The sequence below is a fragment of the Anomaloglossus baeobatrachus genome, chromosome 4 (genome assembly GCF_048569485.1).
Source record: "Anomaloglossus baeobatrachus isolate aAnoBae1 chromosome 4, aAnoBae1.hap1, whole genome shotgun sequence".
Classification (NCBI taxonomy): Eukaryota; Metazoa; Chordata; class Amphibia; order Anura; family Aromobatidae; genus Anomaloglossus; species Anomaloglossus baeobatrachus.
Window position 1 is genome coordinate 571339269 of NC_134356.1, and position 18432 is coordinate 571357700.

The 18432-nt window shown below is 42.0% G+C and overlaps 1 protein-coding gene across 1 annotated transcript in view; it reads left to right on the plus strand.

The window, feature by feature from the left end:
• The window catches only part of MAP2K5 (mitogen-activated protein kinase kinase 5), a 217208-nt gene that overhangs the window by 191687 nt on the left and 7089 nt on the right, over window positions 1-18432 (plus strand). The window contains exons 18-21 of the mRNA XM_075346067.1: window positions 9577-9603; window positions 9979-10011; window positions 15494-15555; window positions 16130-16175. Of these exons, the coding sequence (XP_075202182.1) occupies window positions 9577-9603; window positions 9979-10011; window positions 15494-15555; window positions 16130-16175 (168 nt within the window). The remainder of the gene's footprint in view (window positions 1-9576; window positions 9604-9978; window positions 10012-15493; window positions 15556-16129; window positions 16176-18432) is intronic.

Sequence of the window (18432 nt, forward strand, 5' to 3'; positions counted from 1 at the left end):
AGTCTCTCCTCATTTCGGTAGAGCTTTCACAAACTGCTCCATCATTCCAAGCTTAATGTGGCCTGGTGACATGAGAACTTCACTGGGATCAACTAAACTTTCCTTACCTATGTTCTCGAGTCCAGGTTGAAAAGATGTTCTCGTTGACCAACTTTTTTTGCTCCCGTGAGGAGTCCTGTCCCAGCTGTCCCATTCACACATGGGTACTTCGGGTTTCCTCCTTGATGCTTAAGGAGCAAAGAGAGAACTTTCTGATCACCATATATTGATCATCTTTTTGATTCTTGTAGTGAGGTTTCTTGAGAATATAATCTTAATTCTCATAGCTTTCCCTCTAGTGCACTGAATGCCCTTAGGTACGGAGGCATACCTGCTGCCATTATACAGTAGCAGCTTTCAGACTTTTCCTTGAATAAATCAATAAAGAGTCTCCACTCGCTCTCATTGTACTCAATGTTACATTTTTCCATCAGGCCAGGAACATCACTGCAATACACTAGAGCATGGTCTTGAGAAAAGTATGGACGAAATTCATTTTGGGGCCCCAAGATGTTAGCTTCCAGGGGCCTCCACAGGGTTTAATACAGCACTGGCAGCAATTAGAGTTAGGCTGCTTTCACACTTGCGTTGTGAAGTATCCGTCACAGTGCGTTGTGCGACGCATGTGATGGATGCGTTGCAAATAGTGTGCTAATAAAGGTAACTGATTCCTGTTAAAGAACGTTTTGCGGGGTTTTTTTTTTTTTGGTTTTTTTTTAATGTTTTGCGGTCGGGAGTAGAGCGAGAGAGGTGACCGCAAATCCCATAAGTGACCAAAGTGAGCCGCGCGATCAGTGGTGCCGTCACTCAGGTGACCCGCGGCCACAGCTGAAGTCCTCCACCTGAGAGCGGTGGCCGCTGATTGAGGGCACAGCTGATTGCGCGACTCACTTCAGTTGCTGCATTGAGCCGATAGAGAATGGTCGTGTTCTACGGCCGCTCCTGTCAGCTTCATGTAGCAGAGCTGGATGCCTCGTGGGACATCGTGTGGATTACGCCGGACCTGGAGGGGTATTTGGGTATTAATAAAGTGGTGAAAGAGGGTGGGGTTTCTTGTCATTTATTCCAAATAAAGGATTTTTTCGGGTGTATGTGTTTATTTACTTTCACTTACAGGTTAATCATTGTGGGTGTCTCATAGATGCCGGCCATGATTAACCTAGGACTTAGTGGCAGCTATGGGCTGCTGCCATTAACTCCTTATTATCCCGATTGTCACCGCACCAGTGCAATTCGGGATGAGCCTGGTAGAGTCCCCGGACTGTTGCATCTAATGGATGCGGCAATTCTGGGTGGCTGCTAGCTCATATTTTTAGGCTGGGGGGCTCCCCATAACGTGGGGCTCCCCATCCTGACAATACCAGCCTTCAGCCATGTGGCTTTGGCTTGGCTGGTATCAAAATTAGTGGGGACCGCACGCTGTTTTTTTTTAATTGTTTATTGTACTGCACTACATAGACCCGCCCACCAGCGGCTGTGATTGGTTGCAGTGAGACAGCTGTCACTCAGCGTGGGGACGGGTCTGACTGCAACCAATCATAAGCGCCGGTGGGCGGGGGAAGCAGGGAATACGAGATGGAATAGTGAGCGGCCGGAATTTTCAAAAGCAGGAGAAGCCGCCAGAGCAGTCTGACAGCTGTGCAGCGCCGCGCCAGTGATCGGTGAGTATGAGAGAGGGGGTGAGAGGGAGAGACCGGCCGAGAGAGAGAGAGAGACCAGGAGTGATTTTAAACGATTTAGATAGTTCTGCTGGACATGCTGAGCATGCTCAGTAGAATGTGACGGAATCTGTCAGTGGAATCCGCCACCATAGACCATCATTAGAAACGTTGGCGGATTCTAACGACCCAAAAAAACACTACGTGTAGCGTTCCCTCTGCCCAACACTGCGTCAAAATAACGACTCAGTGTCGTCCAGCGGATGCAACGCAGACACTTGCGTTACAGTGCGTTGTCCATACAAGTCAAAACAAAATGAAAGCTATTGAGAAAAGGGCTTGGGATTCTTTTAAAGAAGTTGTGAAGAAATTTCTAGGTAACAATGATCCAAAATTTATAGTTCATCGAGGAGAACATGCTAAACCATTTCAAAGCTTGCGATGCCTGATGAATTTGAAGTTACATTTTTTACATTCCCGTTTTGACTACTCTCCTGAAAACCTTGGTGCTGTTAGCGAAGAGCAAGAAGTATTTCATCAGGATATCAAGGAGATGGAACAGCGATGCCACGGTAGATGGAACGTGAACATAAGGGACGACTGCTGAATGCTTCACAAAAATCAGACAGGGTAAGAGACAGACACAAAGAGACAGACACAGACAAAGAGACAGAGACAGACACAGGGAAACAGACAGACAGGGAAAGAAAGGGAAAGAGACAGACAGGGTAAGAGACAGACAAAGACAGGTAAAGAGGGAAAGAGACAGACAGGGAAAGAGAGGGAAAGAGACAGACAGGGAAAGTGACAGACAGACAAGGAAAGAGATAGACAGGGAAAGAGACACAGAGATAGAGAGAGAGACAGAGAGATCTATACAGAGGTGGAGACAGACCGAGAATGGGAGAGAAACAGAGAGTCAGTTACTATCCCGGGCGTTAATACATTCTATTTATACATTCTATCCCAGGAATGTTAATACATTCTATTTTGTTAACAACAGCTATTAACCCGGGCGAAGCCGGGTAGTACAGCTTGTCTAAATATATAAAGCTGTGTGTGTGTGTGTGTGTGTGTGTGTGTGTCCGGGACTGGCATCTGCACCGTCGCAGCTACAGCCACAGAATTTTGCACACTCACACGTCTGGACCCAGAGAGCGTGTGTGTGTGTGTGTGTGTGTATGTATGTGTGTATATATATATATATATACATTATATATATATATATATATATATATATATATATATATATATATATATATATATATATAATGTATATGTGTGTATGTATGTATGTATATCTATATGTATGTGTGTATGTATGTGTGTGTGTATATGTGTATATATATATATATATATATATATATATATATATATATATATATATATATATATATATATATATATATATATATATATATTTATTGTATATATATATATATATATATATTTATTGTATGTGTATAGATATATATAATAATATAATATTTATTCACTTATATAGTGCTATTAATTCCACAGCGCTTTACATACATTGCCATATGCCAGTATGCAAATCTCCCAGCTCCATTCAGATTAATGGAAGCAGGATTTTTTAGAGTAACTGTAAAGCACGGGGTTAATTTTTCTCATCAAAACATAGTCTATGACGTTCCCTGGGTCACATGGGGCATCTGTGCAAAGTTTCATGATTGTAAATGCGACGTGGCGGATTCCTTTAGCGGACACATACATACATACATACATACATACATAGATACATACATACACTGAGCTTTATATATTAGATGTATGCATATATACTGTATATATGTATGTGTAAGTATACGTACGTATATATATATATACATATATGTGTGTATGTATGTGTGTATATATATATATATATATATATACACACACACACAATATACACACAGGTATGTATATAAGAGTTGTGACTCTTATCTGTCTTTTTCTAGCTCCTTATAGCAGATCACGTCAAAGTCGTATGTGCAGGGAAAGAAAGAGCCTGTAAAAGACAAACAATGTAATATTTTATTGAAACCAAATTATAAAAAGCACTATTAGCCCAAAATACATGTTGTACGTTTAAGTGAAATATCGTCCCTAAAGCTGGGCAACTCCTTTAATCAAGCTTTTTGGATTTCCAGGGAAAACTATACCCCAAACTTGCCACACGTTTTGCTGGGATAGTTCCAGGAATGGTGCTTGGCAGGAAAAACCCCATACCTAATTGAGTCTAATATGGGAGTGTGTATTTTAGGGGCGTTTCTAGACACCCCAGGAGCAGGGCTGAAATATTCTGAATTTACCACTGTAAATGTTAAGTATTGGACATAACAATAGATCATATATTGTACACTGTAAGCCTCATTTATCAACATTGTCTAAAAGAAAAAAAGCCTTTGTTATCCTATGTTGTCCATAGCAACTAATCATAGCTCAGCTTTCATTTTTTAAACAGCGCTAGCAAAATGAAAGCTGTGCTGTGATTGGTTGCTATGGGCAACAGACAGGTTTATTTTCCTCTTTTTAGAAATAATCTGCCCATGTATGACTTTGACAAATCAACCTGTATATTAGTATACATATATTCTATATTACATGTTAGAAGGCAGATTACAGAAAATATATGAACTCTGACAACCATGATGGATTCATTCAGATATTATAAAAATGAATATAATTGTACCATATTACTGTGCAGTGGTGTACCATGCAGCACTTGGGCCCCAATGCAAAATCTCCAAGAGGACCCCCCCTCTGTCGTGGGTATTTAATAGAACTGTTCTTCTCATATAGGCCAAAGTGACCTTCTTCAGACCCCCTAGGATCCTGGGCTCGGGTTGAGTCAATAAAGGGAAATAACAATACATTAGAAGAGTAAAAAATAAATATATAATCCAATATTATTTTCTTTTCCCAAATAGCAGTGTGTAATAGGCTTAATGATCAAAGATCATCTCAAACCCAAAAAGAAACCATTAATTAGCCAAGAAATGATTAAATCTCTTTTTTATATATTCAAAAGAGATTTAAACAAAAAGTAATGAGCACACAAGAAGAAGAGCGCCTCAGACCAGTGGAAAGGGGGGCATAAGTATAACAGATCACTTAGTAAGCTGGTGGTCCATATAAATCCATTATAAATGATATAACCATAAGATCATAAAGATATATACAAGTGTACAGCAAGGAACCAACCTGTCTGCATTTTCTCCAGTTGGTAGAATGGCGCTAGAGACCCGACACACTCGTTTCGGCATGGAAACCTAAAGGCAGATTAGTATTATCCTGTCTTCTCTTGAGGCAATTCAACCAAAGTTATGCAGTGCTGGCCAAAACATGTAATTTGTACAGACCCAGATGTCCTGTACGTTCTTAAGTAGAAACATTTGATGGAATCCAATAACTTGGTCATCGTTGGCCTTGAGCTGGACTACAACCATACTGATAATACAATTGTCAGGTTCCCCTAACAAAGGTTTCCACGCCGAAACGTGCGCGTCGGGTCTCTGGCGCCATTCCAGTGGCTGGGTAAAATGCAGACAGGTTGGTTCCTTGTTGTACACTTGTATATATCTTTATGATCTTATGGCTATATCATTTATAATATATTTATGTGGCCCACCAGCTTACTAAGTGTTATACTTATGCCCCCATTTCCGCTGGTCTGAGGTGCTTTTCTCCTTGTGTGCTCATGTTTATTCATTACTTTTTGTTAAATACCTTTTTAATATATTCAATAAATTGATGTTTTATTATTTCCTAGCTAATTAATGATTTCTTTTGGGTTTGAGACCCCTCTGACAGTGTAACGTTTTACTTTCAATTTGAGTAGTGTTTGAATTTAGGGTGAACCATCATCAATGTGCCTTGCCTCCTCCTGTAACCCTGTGAAGCATGGCACCACATATGGCTAGCCTACTTCTAGGTGCGATTTCTGTTTTCTAATTTATTAGGTTAGTTGATGAACTACACATAAATGTCACACATGGTCTCACCGAGGATTTGTATGAAGGTCATTTTTTTTCCCTTTAAATGTACCCATAATTTTTGGTCCATTTGCTTTGAAGATTGTTAAAGTTCTTTCTGGGAAAACATGGCTGGTCTTTCATTGCAGGATTGTGAATTGGTCCCACAGGCCTAACATGGGTTTTATATGGGTTTTCTTAAAATCTTCTCCAGGGTTCCTCAGGGGTACGCTTTCACCCAGGCGGGGGTTTTGGGTAGGTTTCTCTAGGCATAGCCTGTGATCAGAACACACACTAATTCCAACCCTGCCCCATGTTGTGATTAATTTGCATTCTTTGTCAGAAGTTAATGGAGTTTTTTATGACTGCTTCTGAAGAGCTGATCTGCTGTTTATACACTTACCAGCGGAAATCCTCGCCCTCCCCCGCACTGATTGATGGAGATGCTCTCTGTTATTCCAAACGGCTTTTTAAGCTGTTTTTAAGAATTATTTGAATAAAATGCTGGCGTGCATTGTGTCAGGGGGGAGAATGGAAGATTATCTGATGAACGAGATATCAGACAGATAAGAGCGCTCAGTGGGAAGAAGAAACATCACAAGATGAAAAGAGACTGTGACATGGAAATGGGGGGAGAGATATGTCTACATCTGGAAGAACATCTAGCCAAGAGAACGTAAAAGTGAATGTAGATGGTTAGCATATAAACATCATGGGCCCTATTAATGATGCCGAATTCGGGCATAAAACATCTACAAATGTTGCAATTGTTTTTAGCAGCTCAAAGTTGTACAAAAATTTGGCGACTTTTGGCTTTTTTTTTTTTTTTTTTTTTTTTTTATCCCTAAATAGAGGGAGATGAGGCAGAATGATGTGGGCAAAGGTTGCCCATGTTACTTTTCAAAATTTACTCCACTGGAGTAACATGTCTGGAGGAGGTGCACACCAGTTCTAAAAACTGTGCATGTCGCTTAATGAATTAGGTTGATCTTACTCCGATGGTCTCTTCATTAAAAACTTTCGTGCAAAATACCAGTATTAATGAATCGAGCCCATAGTCTACACCAGGGGTTCCCAACCTGTGGCTTGGGAGCCACATGTGGCTAATGAGCCTGTAATGTGTGTTTTGCGGCTGTTAGACCGCTTATTGCATTACCACCAGGTCTAGAAACACAGCTATGAAGAGCAGGTCTCCGGATGGTGACATTTGTGAGTAGCCCCACATAGAAGAGCAGATCTCATTGGAGGTAGGAACCCCTGGATCTTGGTATACTGCCTCAATGTGATTTCTGGGTGTCACTACTGTTAGATGGACTGGAGCTGGATGTGGCTCACAATCTTCTCTTAGAGCTGAATCTGGCTTGCGACCCTCTCTGAGCTGAATGTGGCTTGCGACCCTCTTCCAGATCTAAATGTGGCTCGCGACCCTCTCCCAGAGCGGAATGTGGCTAGCAACACTCTTTGAGAGCTGAATGTGGCTCGCAAGTTTCTCTCAGAGGTGGATGTGGTTCGAGATCTTCTCTCAGAGCTTGATGTGGTTCGCAAGCTTCTTCCATAGCTGGATGTGGTTCGCAATCTTCTCTCAGAACTGAATGTGGCTCTTGACCCTCTTTCAGAGCTGAATGTGGCTCACAACCCGCTCTCAGAGCTGGATTTGGCTTAAGATCCTCTCAGCTGAATGTGGTTTGCGGCCCTCTCTGAGCTGAATGTGGCTTGCAACTCAGAGCTGAGTCTGGTTCTCATCAAGGTCAGAAAGCTTGGGGACCACTAGTTTGCATTTTCTGATGTGTGCTGTCATTCTTCTTTGGAAATCAATGGGCTTGGATGATCACAACGCATTAGAAAAGGTCTTTCCAGTCTACACTTACATATGACTGCAGGATGTAGAACTTTCAGAAAGATTTAAATCCCATAATGTTCATTAAATTAGCTATAGAAAGACCTAACTCAATCAGTACTTGGTCTATTTGTTGTTTTAGAGTGTGTGGAGTCCATTTTCCTGAAAGTGGAAAACACTATAAATAATAATTTAGATGTCTGCTAAAATTTGTTACTTTGGACAAGCCAGTTCTGTTCCATTTTGAAACTGTAAATTGCCATAGACTATTGGCCTCACTGTTTCTTTGTTTTTTATTACATGCTACACCTGTAAAATGTCCATCATCCATAAAAAATAATGGCGCTATAATAATAAATAATAATAAAATGTGCAGCAAATTACCACATTACCAAACTGTCAATATATGGTAAACCGGTTTAGCTTCACACCACATCACTGATATGCTTCAGACCAATTTAGCCACATATCTAAACCCTTTCCACCTCCTGTCGACTCCAACTCAAAAATATTTCCCAGATCTGTACATTCCTTGACCAAGAATATGCAAAAACACTAGTGCATGCCCTTATCTCCCGACTCGACTACTGCAACCTTCTGGTCTCTAGCCTCCCAACAGTCCCTCACCCTTACAATCTATCCTAAACTCTGCTACCTGACTAATCCACTTGTCTCCTCTCCTCTCCACTCTGACAGTCCCTTCACTGGCTTCCCATTGCCCAAAGACTCTGTTTCAAAACACTAACCATGACATACAAAGCCATCAACAACCTGTCTCTTCCATACATCTGTGACCTAGATTCCCGATAGCTACCTGCACGCAACCTCAGATCCTCACAATATCTCCTTCTCTCCTGCCCTCTTATCTCTTCTTCCCACAATCGCTTACAAGATTTCTCCTACGCTTCCCCCATACTCTGAAACTCTCTACTCCAGCATATCCGACTCTCTCCTACCGTGAAACCTTCAGAAGGAACCTGAAGACCCACCTCTCCTGACAAGCCTACAACCTGCAGTAACCCTCAGTCCACTATACCACTGCCCGACCAGCTCTGTCCTCCCCTACGGTATCCTCACCCATCCCTTGTAGACTGTGAGCCCTCACGGCCAGGGTCCTCTCTCCTCCTGAACCAGCCTGTGCCTTGTATTGTTCGTGATTATTGTACTTGTCTATGTATGCCCCCTTTTAACATGTACAGAGCCATGGAATAAATAGTTTAGCCATAGGCATTAATTAATAGATTAGACTATGGATAGATTAGAATGTGAAACATGATTTTATTGGTTACTTGTGATGACCCTTCCACCATATCTTGTCTCGAATTCTTCACCACCGCGTAGACCTCCTGTGACCGGACGTCAGATCTATCTTTTTCACTGAGCGGTCTTCCCTGGCATCTCCGGCCCTTCACTCCACCAGCTCCCTGTCCCATTAAAGAGATATAATTAAAGTTTGTGTCTCCCAGCCAGAAATTAGGCAGGGGTGACACGCCAGGCCAGCCCTGGCAGGCGGCCAGAAATTCTAATTTCTGACGATGATTTAATTTCAATTTTAAATAAATCGTTTTTTAATTTAAAAAGAGCGAGTTTCCTCACATTAGCGATGATTGCCACATTAAGCTCTGCGCTCACGATGGAGCCGCATAAAACATTATTTATACACGGAGCGGAAACGGCTCTGCCTCCGAAATGGATTATGTTTTTTTTCTTTTTTTTTTTTTTTTTTTTCTTCCCTCTTCTAATATAACCTGGAGGATACTAAAAAGTGTTTGTGGTAAATTAGCATTCTGCCGACTTTCACCCATAAATGAGAGAAGAGCTATTAACACTTGTGTATTTTCATTATGTAAATTGTGTTAACACATGCCCACAAATTGCCACCAGCAAGACAATCATTTTCTCCCAGTGATCATAATGTGTCCTAGTGAGATGTTTTGATTATGACATGCTAATTACATATTGCCTTTTTCCCCTCTGCTCTCGCGTTTCTATTCTTTCCCTCTTTTGTGCGCGCTCTTATTTATTATGTCTTTATGTAATATTTTTCATCTCTTTACCTCCCCAGATTCAGAAAAATCACGGCTCTTTAATGGTGAGTGTTATGAGTCCAGGCAGATGGGGACGGGGGGGGTTGCAGTAGGGGAGTCTGAAAAGGGGGAGATATAAAAAAAATTCACTTTTCTCTTTTTTTTTTTTTCCTGATGGCTGATTCTTTCTGCATGCTCCACTGCCTTGTTTTAAACTTTGCAAATTGCATTTTGAAGAAAAAGCAAACATTTAACTGCCTGTATTAGATTAGGTACCATTAGAAATAATAGCAATGCTCCAGCATCAATGTTTTTATAAGAGCTCTCTGCTGTTGATTAATCTTGCTATTTTTATTGCATTAATGGTGTTTTTTTTGTGTCTCTTATGACTCTACTGTAGCGATATTGCATATAGGTTAATACTTGTCTTCTCTCCGCAGCCGTTCCAGATATTGCAATGCATTGTTGATGAGGTGAGTCTCAGACTTATGTGCTTTCGCTCCTAAAGTCATTCCTAATGGAGTGGAAAGCTTATATTTTGTTTCCTAATGAAGCACAATGGACGACACCCTCTGAGAGAGTTCATTGGCAAGGCTTGGAGCTGTTTAACATGGCTTGGCCTATGCTCTCCCCCCACTCTTCGCTCTTTGAGAGCCCCCTGCAGACTGATCCTATCTGTTGTACCAGGCCCCATGGACAGGGCTGGAGAATATTAATCGGGGCTCATCCCTGGCTGCCGGAGATATAGAGAGCAGATCTCCATGTGGAGGTAGCGTAATTGAATGGGGCATAATAGAGGATGGATATCAGTGTGGGAGGGCATAGATTTGTATATTTATGTAGATAAAGACGTCAGATTGCATAGTTTGTCGTCCTACATGCCCATGATGTAGATCGGCGTCCAGCTCGGTGGTTGCCGCCGGTCATCTTGTTGCACCGCTCTAAGACCAGTTGGTTACACAAATCCTCATTGCTCTCTAAACAATGTAAATGGGGTAGATAAAGGTTAGAATATCTGATGGTTATTCGCATCCTACACAATTTGCCGGCCATATTGGCCCCCGTCTACTAAATATTGCTCAGGCTTCCTAGCCCATATGTTACATTATTGCGGACTGGAATTGGCCCACAAATCTGGTGTGTTCTGCATTTAATTTGTGCAGGAGCAGATTGTGGGTTGTATTGTTTCCTGACTGTGCTGGATGAACCATGTTCTGTTAATATGGGAATCGAAACCCTTAATCAGGGCTCCCACTAATTGTCCCTCTTGTAATTACAGCACTTGTTTCACTGATAATTGGGCCACAGTAATTATCTATATGGTTAGCAATCAGATGGCAGTGTGATACCGCCCTAGTGATTGGCATATGCTTGGTACTGTGTTGTTACAAAGGCGTGCATGGTCATCTCCAGCATGTAGGCACGTGCCTGTAACAAGGGCCGTGTGTGGTGGTCTGTGGAGGATTTTACCTGCATCCATAAATTCAGTGTCAATAGGCACATCAGATTTTTTTTCTACATTTATTTTTTCCCCAATCTGACAAAATAACCACAAAGGTATCGAAAGACCCCTCTGTAATGTTCAGAAAACATGATTTATTATTGGAGGTATATTAGCAAAGCGATGACTTCTAACCACTAGGGAGCGACATTAAATCTAATATATAAAGCTGTATGTATGTGTGTATATATATATATATATGTGTGTGTGTGTGTGTGTGTGTGTGTGTGTGTGTATATATATATATGTATGTGTGTATGTCTGGGATTGGCATCTGCACCGTCACAGCTACAGCCACAAAATTTTGCACACTCACACGTCTGGACCCCGAGAGCTATGTTGTGAGGCGAAATTTTAACCCCGCGCGTTCCAATTTACCAATCAATTTTGCCCCTATCTACATAATGGGGAAAAAGTGAAACGAGAAGTGTATCCACACCGTCGCATTTACAATCACGAAAGTTTGCACAGACACCTCATGTGACCCAGGGAACGTCGTAGACTATGTTTTGACAGGAAAATGTAACCCCGCACTTTACAGTTACTCTCCAAAAAACATGGCTCCATTAAAGTAAATGGAGCCTGGAACTACAGGTTATTAGTAGGAGCTGTGATTGGTTGCTATAGGAACAAAAGACATTCATAGTATAAGAAGCTTATATGTGAGGTAATAAGATGTCGGTGGGGAGACTGATCAAGAGAGACAGACCTGGAAAGAGACAGACCTGGAAAGAGACAGACCTGGAAAGAGACAGACCTGGAAAGAGACAGACCTGGAAAGAGACAGCTCTGGAAAGAGACAGACAGTCATGCAGACAGGGACAGAGACAGGTAGAAAGGGAAGGAGGAGACAGCCAGAGAGACAGACAAAGATAGATGGGGAAAGACACAGACCTTGATAGAGACAGACGGGGTAAGAGACAGACAAGGAAAGATACAGGCAGGAAAAGACACAGATAAAGAGACGGGGAGACAGATGGGGAAAGAGACAGACCTAGAAAGAGACAGATGGGGAAAGAAACAGAGAGATAGAGACAGACAAAAAAAACAGACAGAGACAGGCAGACTGGGAAAGAGACAGACTGGGAAACAGACAGACTGAGCACATTACTTGGCCAATTTAGTTAAATCTGTGTGGAATATCTGCGGTGTTGAAATATATGTTGTGAAATGCTTCTATTAGCTTAGTTTTTGCCTTTTAATAATTACATTTCTATCTGTTTTGTGGTTTTTGTGTGCAGAATACATTTTTGTTAATACATTCTATTTTGTTAACAGTTATTAACCCGGGCGAAGCCGGGTAGTACAGCTAGTATAATATAAAATGCATGACCCGAAATTCATGATATTTTCAACTAACACATTTTACTTTAAAGTGGATAAGAATTCTGACTATACATCTTAGTACACACAAACAAACCTACAAAAAGTCTGTCAAAGGGAATCCGTCACCAGCTGTTTGCTACCTAATCTGTGAGCAGCATAATGTAGAGAATGAGACCCTGATTCCGGCGATGTGTCACTTACTGGACTGCTTGGTGAGAATATAATGTTGTATAACTGTTTTTATCAGCAGGAGATTATCACTAGAAGACAAGTTCATGCTGCTATGTAGTTAGTCCTCCATATTCATGAGATCTGTATAACCCCCCCACCATCACTAGTGATTGGCAGCCTTTTGCCTATGCACAGTGTACACAGAAAGCTGTCAATCACCGGTGTGGAAGAGGTTATACAGAGCTCCGCATTCAGAAAGCTGTAGATCTGCACAGATAAAACTGTGATTTTATTAAAAGTACAAGAAGCAGCCCAGTTAGTGATAAATTGCAGTAATTAGGTTTCTGCCCCTACATCATGCAGCTTTTAGCTGGGGCAGCAAAAACCTGCTAATTCACTTAAATAGCTTTTATAAAGTAATTTGCATAGCAAATATGATAGAAACATACATCTGTAGTGTTGATGCTAATCCATGCAGTTTGGAGGCAGATGAACAGAATAAAGGCCGCTTTACACACTGCGATATCGGTACCGATATCGCTAGCGTGGGTACCCGCCCCCATCGGTTGTGCGACACGGGCAAATCTCTGCCCGTGTCGCACATCATCGCCCGGACCCGTCACACTACTTACCTTCCCTGTGACGTCGCTGTGACCGGCGAACCGCCTCCTTTCTAAGGGGGCGGTTCGTTCAGCGTCACAGCGACGTCACAGTCGCGTCACTGAACCGCCGCCCAATAGAAGTGGAGGGGCGGAGATGAGTGGGACGAACATCCCGCCCACCTTCTTCCTTCTGCATTGCGGGCGGGAGGCAGGTAAGGAGAGCTTCCTCGTTCCTGCGGTGTCACACGGAGCGATGTGTGCTGCCGCAGGAACGAGGGACAACATCGTTACTGCTGCAGTAACGATATTTGAGAATGGACCCCCATGTCCCCAATGAGCGATTTTGCACGTTTTTGCGACGATGCAAAATCGCTCATAGGTGTCGCACGCAACGGCATCGCTACAGCGGCCGGATGTGCGTCACAAAATCCGTGACCCCAACGAGATCGCTGTAGCGATCTCGTAGAGTGTAAAGCCCGCTTAAGTCTTTCTCCTTCTGGCAGTTTGACAATATCCCCTCCCTACTGAAGGAGTCTTCTCTGCTATACTGCTATGCTGCCCGAGAGGCTCTGCTTCTTTTCTGATATGCAGGTCAACAAATTATTTTTATTTTCAGCTCTCAGTGAACAGAGGATCTCTATGCGGAGTTCTGATTGTGTTGAATGGACTAAACTCTTTAAACTGACGCCTACATTGGATTTTTTTTTTATTTTGTAAATTCATTTAAAGCGCCTCTCAAGCGTTTTGGGGGGTTTTCAGCACTGGAGTAGCGCTTTAAATCTAAGTGTCCTGCCCCCTGTCATATGCTCCCCTTCCTGTGTCCATACCATCACCGATGCTGCTTCGGTCCTGCGGCGGCTCCATCTTGTTACTGTAACCTCTGACTGGCCGAAAGTCAGACGTTACGTCTCAAGCTCTCAATGCAACTCTATAACAGCCAGAGAGGCTGGAACAAGGCTCTCATAGACTTATATTGAGTTCTGACCTCTGACTCCATTAAACACTGGAGCTGCCGGCAGGTAACAAATTGCCGGAAACCAACCAGAGTGGCTGCGATAGCGGGTGAAGGTGCCGGAAGGTGAGTATCGGGCAGGTGGCTTACATTAAAACACCACTCCATCAGTGCAATTAAAATGAAACATTGAAGTGGTGCTTTAAATGACATCTTTTTTTATGATTTTAATGAATGTAATATTTAATGATGAGACAACCCTTCAAAGGGATTCCTTGAGATTAGAAGAAAGGGGGTATATTTTGAGACACCCCTTATGCCCATTAATGGTATCTGTATTGACACCTGGGCCCCAATTCATATAAGCGATTATGCAAAAGGTTTTGCACAAAAAGCAGTTTCACAAAGAAATTAGTGACTTCTGGTGCTTTTACTCAAGTGTTTCCCAGCTCCATTAAACAGGTGGAGCGGAAGCGTGATGCCACAGCTTATGACGAGATGTGACGTTGCGTATGCCAGAAATCTCACTCCGGCCCATGGCTGGATAAAGATTTGTGGTGAGACAGAGTCCACTTGTCAGACACATTGGGGTCATTTAATCCATTTAATGTCTCAAACGCACCCCCTCATCATGTAATTTTAATGCATTTTATCATGTCATGTTTGATAATATTAATAAATAAACTAGAAAAATAAATAATAAAGACTTTTTTTATCACGTTGTTTGGACTTCTATAACGCCCCCTCATCAAGATCAGGGTTAACATTGCTGGTCTTGATGAATCGGGGCCTCGTGGCAAGTTAAAAATATCCTAAGGAACAAATTGTGATACTGAGAGAGGTAATGTCACCCATTACTGTAAATCACATTTTATTTTTAGTTTATAGATTTGAAAACCAAAAAGAAAAACTAATTCTGAGACCATCCTCTCCATCCACCAAATGTCTTCAAGGGTTATAAAATAAACTAATTCTGAGGCTATCCTCTCCATCCTCTAAATGTCTTCAAGGGTGTAAAAAAAAAGAAAAAGAAATTCCTATTTTTTAGGGAATGGGTCATTTCCAAAATGGTGCAAAGAAAAAGTAGAACAATTGTCCACCATAGAAAGCAATTGCATTCCAACTTTTCTTTCCTATAGGCGACTGCTACCACTTTTTTGCACCAGTTTTTGTGAATTTTTTTTTTTTTTCTGTACAAAAAGTTATTGCGTAGTCCCACATATCGTTCTGGTCTTCCCTGGCTACATGTCTGGATCAACATGAATTGGTTATAGGTTCCCAGTTATCAGGAACCGGTCTGAATCTAATTTCACTTTGTAGACCATTTTTGTTTTTGCCTCCCATATAATATAGGTTTGCTCTTTTAATGACTACTTTTGTATTTTGTATTTGGATTGTTTTAGGATTCTCCGATTCTTCCCGTGGGGGAATTTTCTGAGCCGTTTATACACTTCATCACTCAATGGTAAGAATATTACATATATGCTTCCTATTGTGGTGTAGGATGACTTTTCATCTATAGGCATTATCCATGTGAATAAGTATGGAATATAAGGTCCCTTCCCGGCCGGTGATGTTTGTATGGTGTTCATGTCTCATTACTTTTTTGGCACTACAATATATATGGGTACGGGTGGTGATTAGTAAGCAGAGGCTGCAATGGTAAATCAGGAGCCTAAGAAGACCCAAAGCCCCTCAGCCGAGTACAAGGCGATCAGTACTATACAGGACGCCCAACAGTCGGGAGCCAGGTTACACACTTAGCAGGTTCATTGTGATTACCCATAGAGCCAGTTCTTAGTTGTATTCGGACATAAGGAAGGGCAGTAGAGTTGTTTAGGTGACATAAGGGCAACATACAACGTGTTAGGCAGGTGGTTTTAATTTTATGGTTCGTCAGCCCATGTCTTTCCTACTACCATACTCAATATTTGAAATATGCCGAATTCTCATTTACATACAGACACACACCCGTACGCACTATATTATGTGAATGTGTAAGAACTGACCTAATCACCAAAATGTTTTCTATTTTATAGTATGAGAAAACTACCAAAAGAGAGGCCAGCTCCAGAAGAGTTAATGGTAAGAGTTGTGGCCCGTGACCTAGCAAACCGGTTGGCCAAGGTTGATGAGACCTATCTGACATCTGTTTGGAGGTTTTCCACAATCATCACCTCGTTCATGTGACTCAAGAAAAACCTCATCAAAAACAGCCATTAACCAACAATCTGTCAAATAGCAAATGCACTAACAGGATGCATCCGGCCCCTTATGATAAAGGTTGGGGCAACACAGGTGCAGAATACCGATGAGACAACCACTCACAGCCTACCATATCATGGAGGGGGTGGTTGCTAGTATTAGACATTCATACAGATGAGGTTTGTATAGAGCACCAGTCACACAGTTAGGTGTGATGCACAGTATCTGGCGTACAGCCTATTGATGACGCCCATACTATTAGATCAGGTGGTCTGCCCAGCACTATTTAAGTGCACCTCACAGGACAGACACCCCAACTCACCCAATCAACACTAAAGGGCTTGGTTGCATCCTGCATAAAAATGTAAAAATGTGCAATAGAAAGATGATAAAGTATGTAAAAAATCATAAAGTATTGGTCCATATTTTGGCCAAAATACACAAGATCGCAAGGGCAGCACTGGTGCAAGATACTGATAAAACAACCACTCACAACCTGCCAATTCATGGAGGAGGTGGCTGCTAGTATTAAGGGCGCTTTACACGCTACAATATATCTTACGAAGTGTCGGCGGGATCACGTTGTAAGTGACGCACATCCGGCATCGTAAGTTACATTGTAGCATGTAGCAGCTATGTGCAATTGAACGGTAAAACGTTCATCGCATGCACGTCGTTCAATTCCAAAAAATTGAACGTCAGGTTGTTCATCGTACCCAGGGAAGCACACATCGCAGTGTGTGACACCCCGGGAACGATGAACAGATCTTACCTGCCTCCCGCCGGCAATGCGAAAGGAAGGAGGTGGGCGGGATGTTTACGTCCCTCTCATCTCCGCCCCTCCGCTTCTATTGGCCGGCTGCCGCGTGACGTCGATGTGACGCCGAATGTCCCTCCCACTCCAGGAAGTGGATGTTCGCCGCCCACATCGAGGTCGTATGGACAGGTAAGTACGTGTGACGGGGGCTATTCGTTTGTGCGACACGTTCAACAAAATGAACGTGCCACACATACGATGGGGGTGGTTACGATCGCATACGATATCGTATGCTGGATCGTATGGTGTAAAGCAGGCTTCAGACATGAACACAGATAAGGCTTGTATAGGGCGCTAGTTACACAGGTATATGTGATGCACAGTATCTGATCTGGTGTCATCAATGGGGGCAACATCAACAGGGGCGTTATCAATAGGCTGTAAGCCAGACACTGCATTACATGTGCCTGTATGACTGAGCTCAGCTCTTTAACAGGAGGACCGTGTAACTACTGGGACGGAGCAGTAGTAGAGGGGGATAATTTAGGTAAAGTATTTTGGAATAACAATAAATATTTCCATGTGGATCGTTTTTAAAAGGGAAATCAGCAATATACAATAGGAAGATCCACAATGATAAGGTTAAGTAGCTGGACCAGTCACTGAGCCAAAAAAGTAATTAGACATAAAACGTAACTTTTACTGTTCCACATATAAAAATGAACTGTAGTTCATAAATGAGTTAAAACCAGGGTTCACAGTCGTCCCAATGATTGGACGATCAAACGGACCAAAATATAAGGAATATTAAGATCCTACACAACACGGACTGCCTCAGCTGGTTTGCATTCAAATGTATAATTGTGCCATCATAAGCACTATATCCAACTGAATAAAGAGGTATACACACAGATAGTTTGTCACATTAAGAACCCCAATTATGGGAAACTATCTGTGTGTATACCTCTTTATTCAGTTGGATATAGTGCTTATGATGGCACAATTATAAATTTGAATGCAAACCAGCTGAGGCAGTCCGTGTTGTGTAGGATCTTAATATTCCTTATATTTTGGTCCGTTTGATCGTCCAATCATTGGGACGACTGTGAACCCTGGTTTTAACTCATTTATGAACTACAGTTCATTTTTATATGTGGAACAGTAAAAGTTACGTTTTATGTCTAATTACTTTTTTGGCTCAGTGACTGGTCCAGCTACTTAATCGTTTTTAAAAGCTCTATTTCAGTAAATAATCCAAAAATATCATATCTAAAGCATCTTTCTTAGATCTCTACAATGTGTGGCTCCTCTTACAAATCTGCACATAAATTGACAACTGATAGTTCCCAGTTGGGCTGTGTCCCTGCCCCATCAGATACT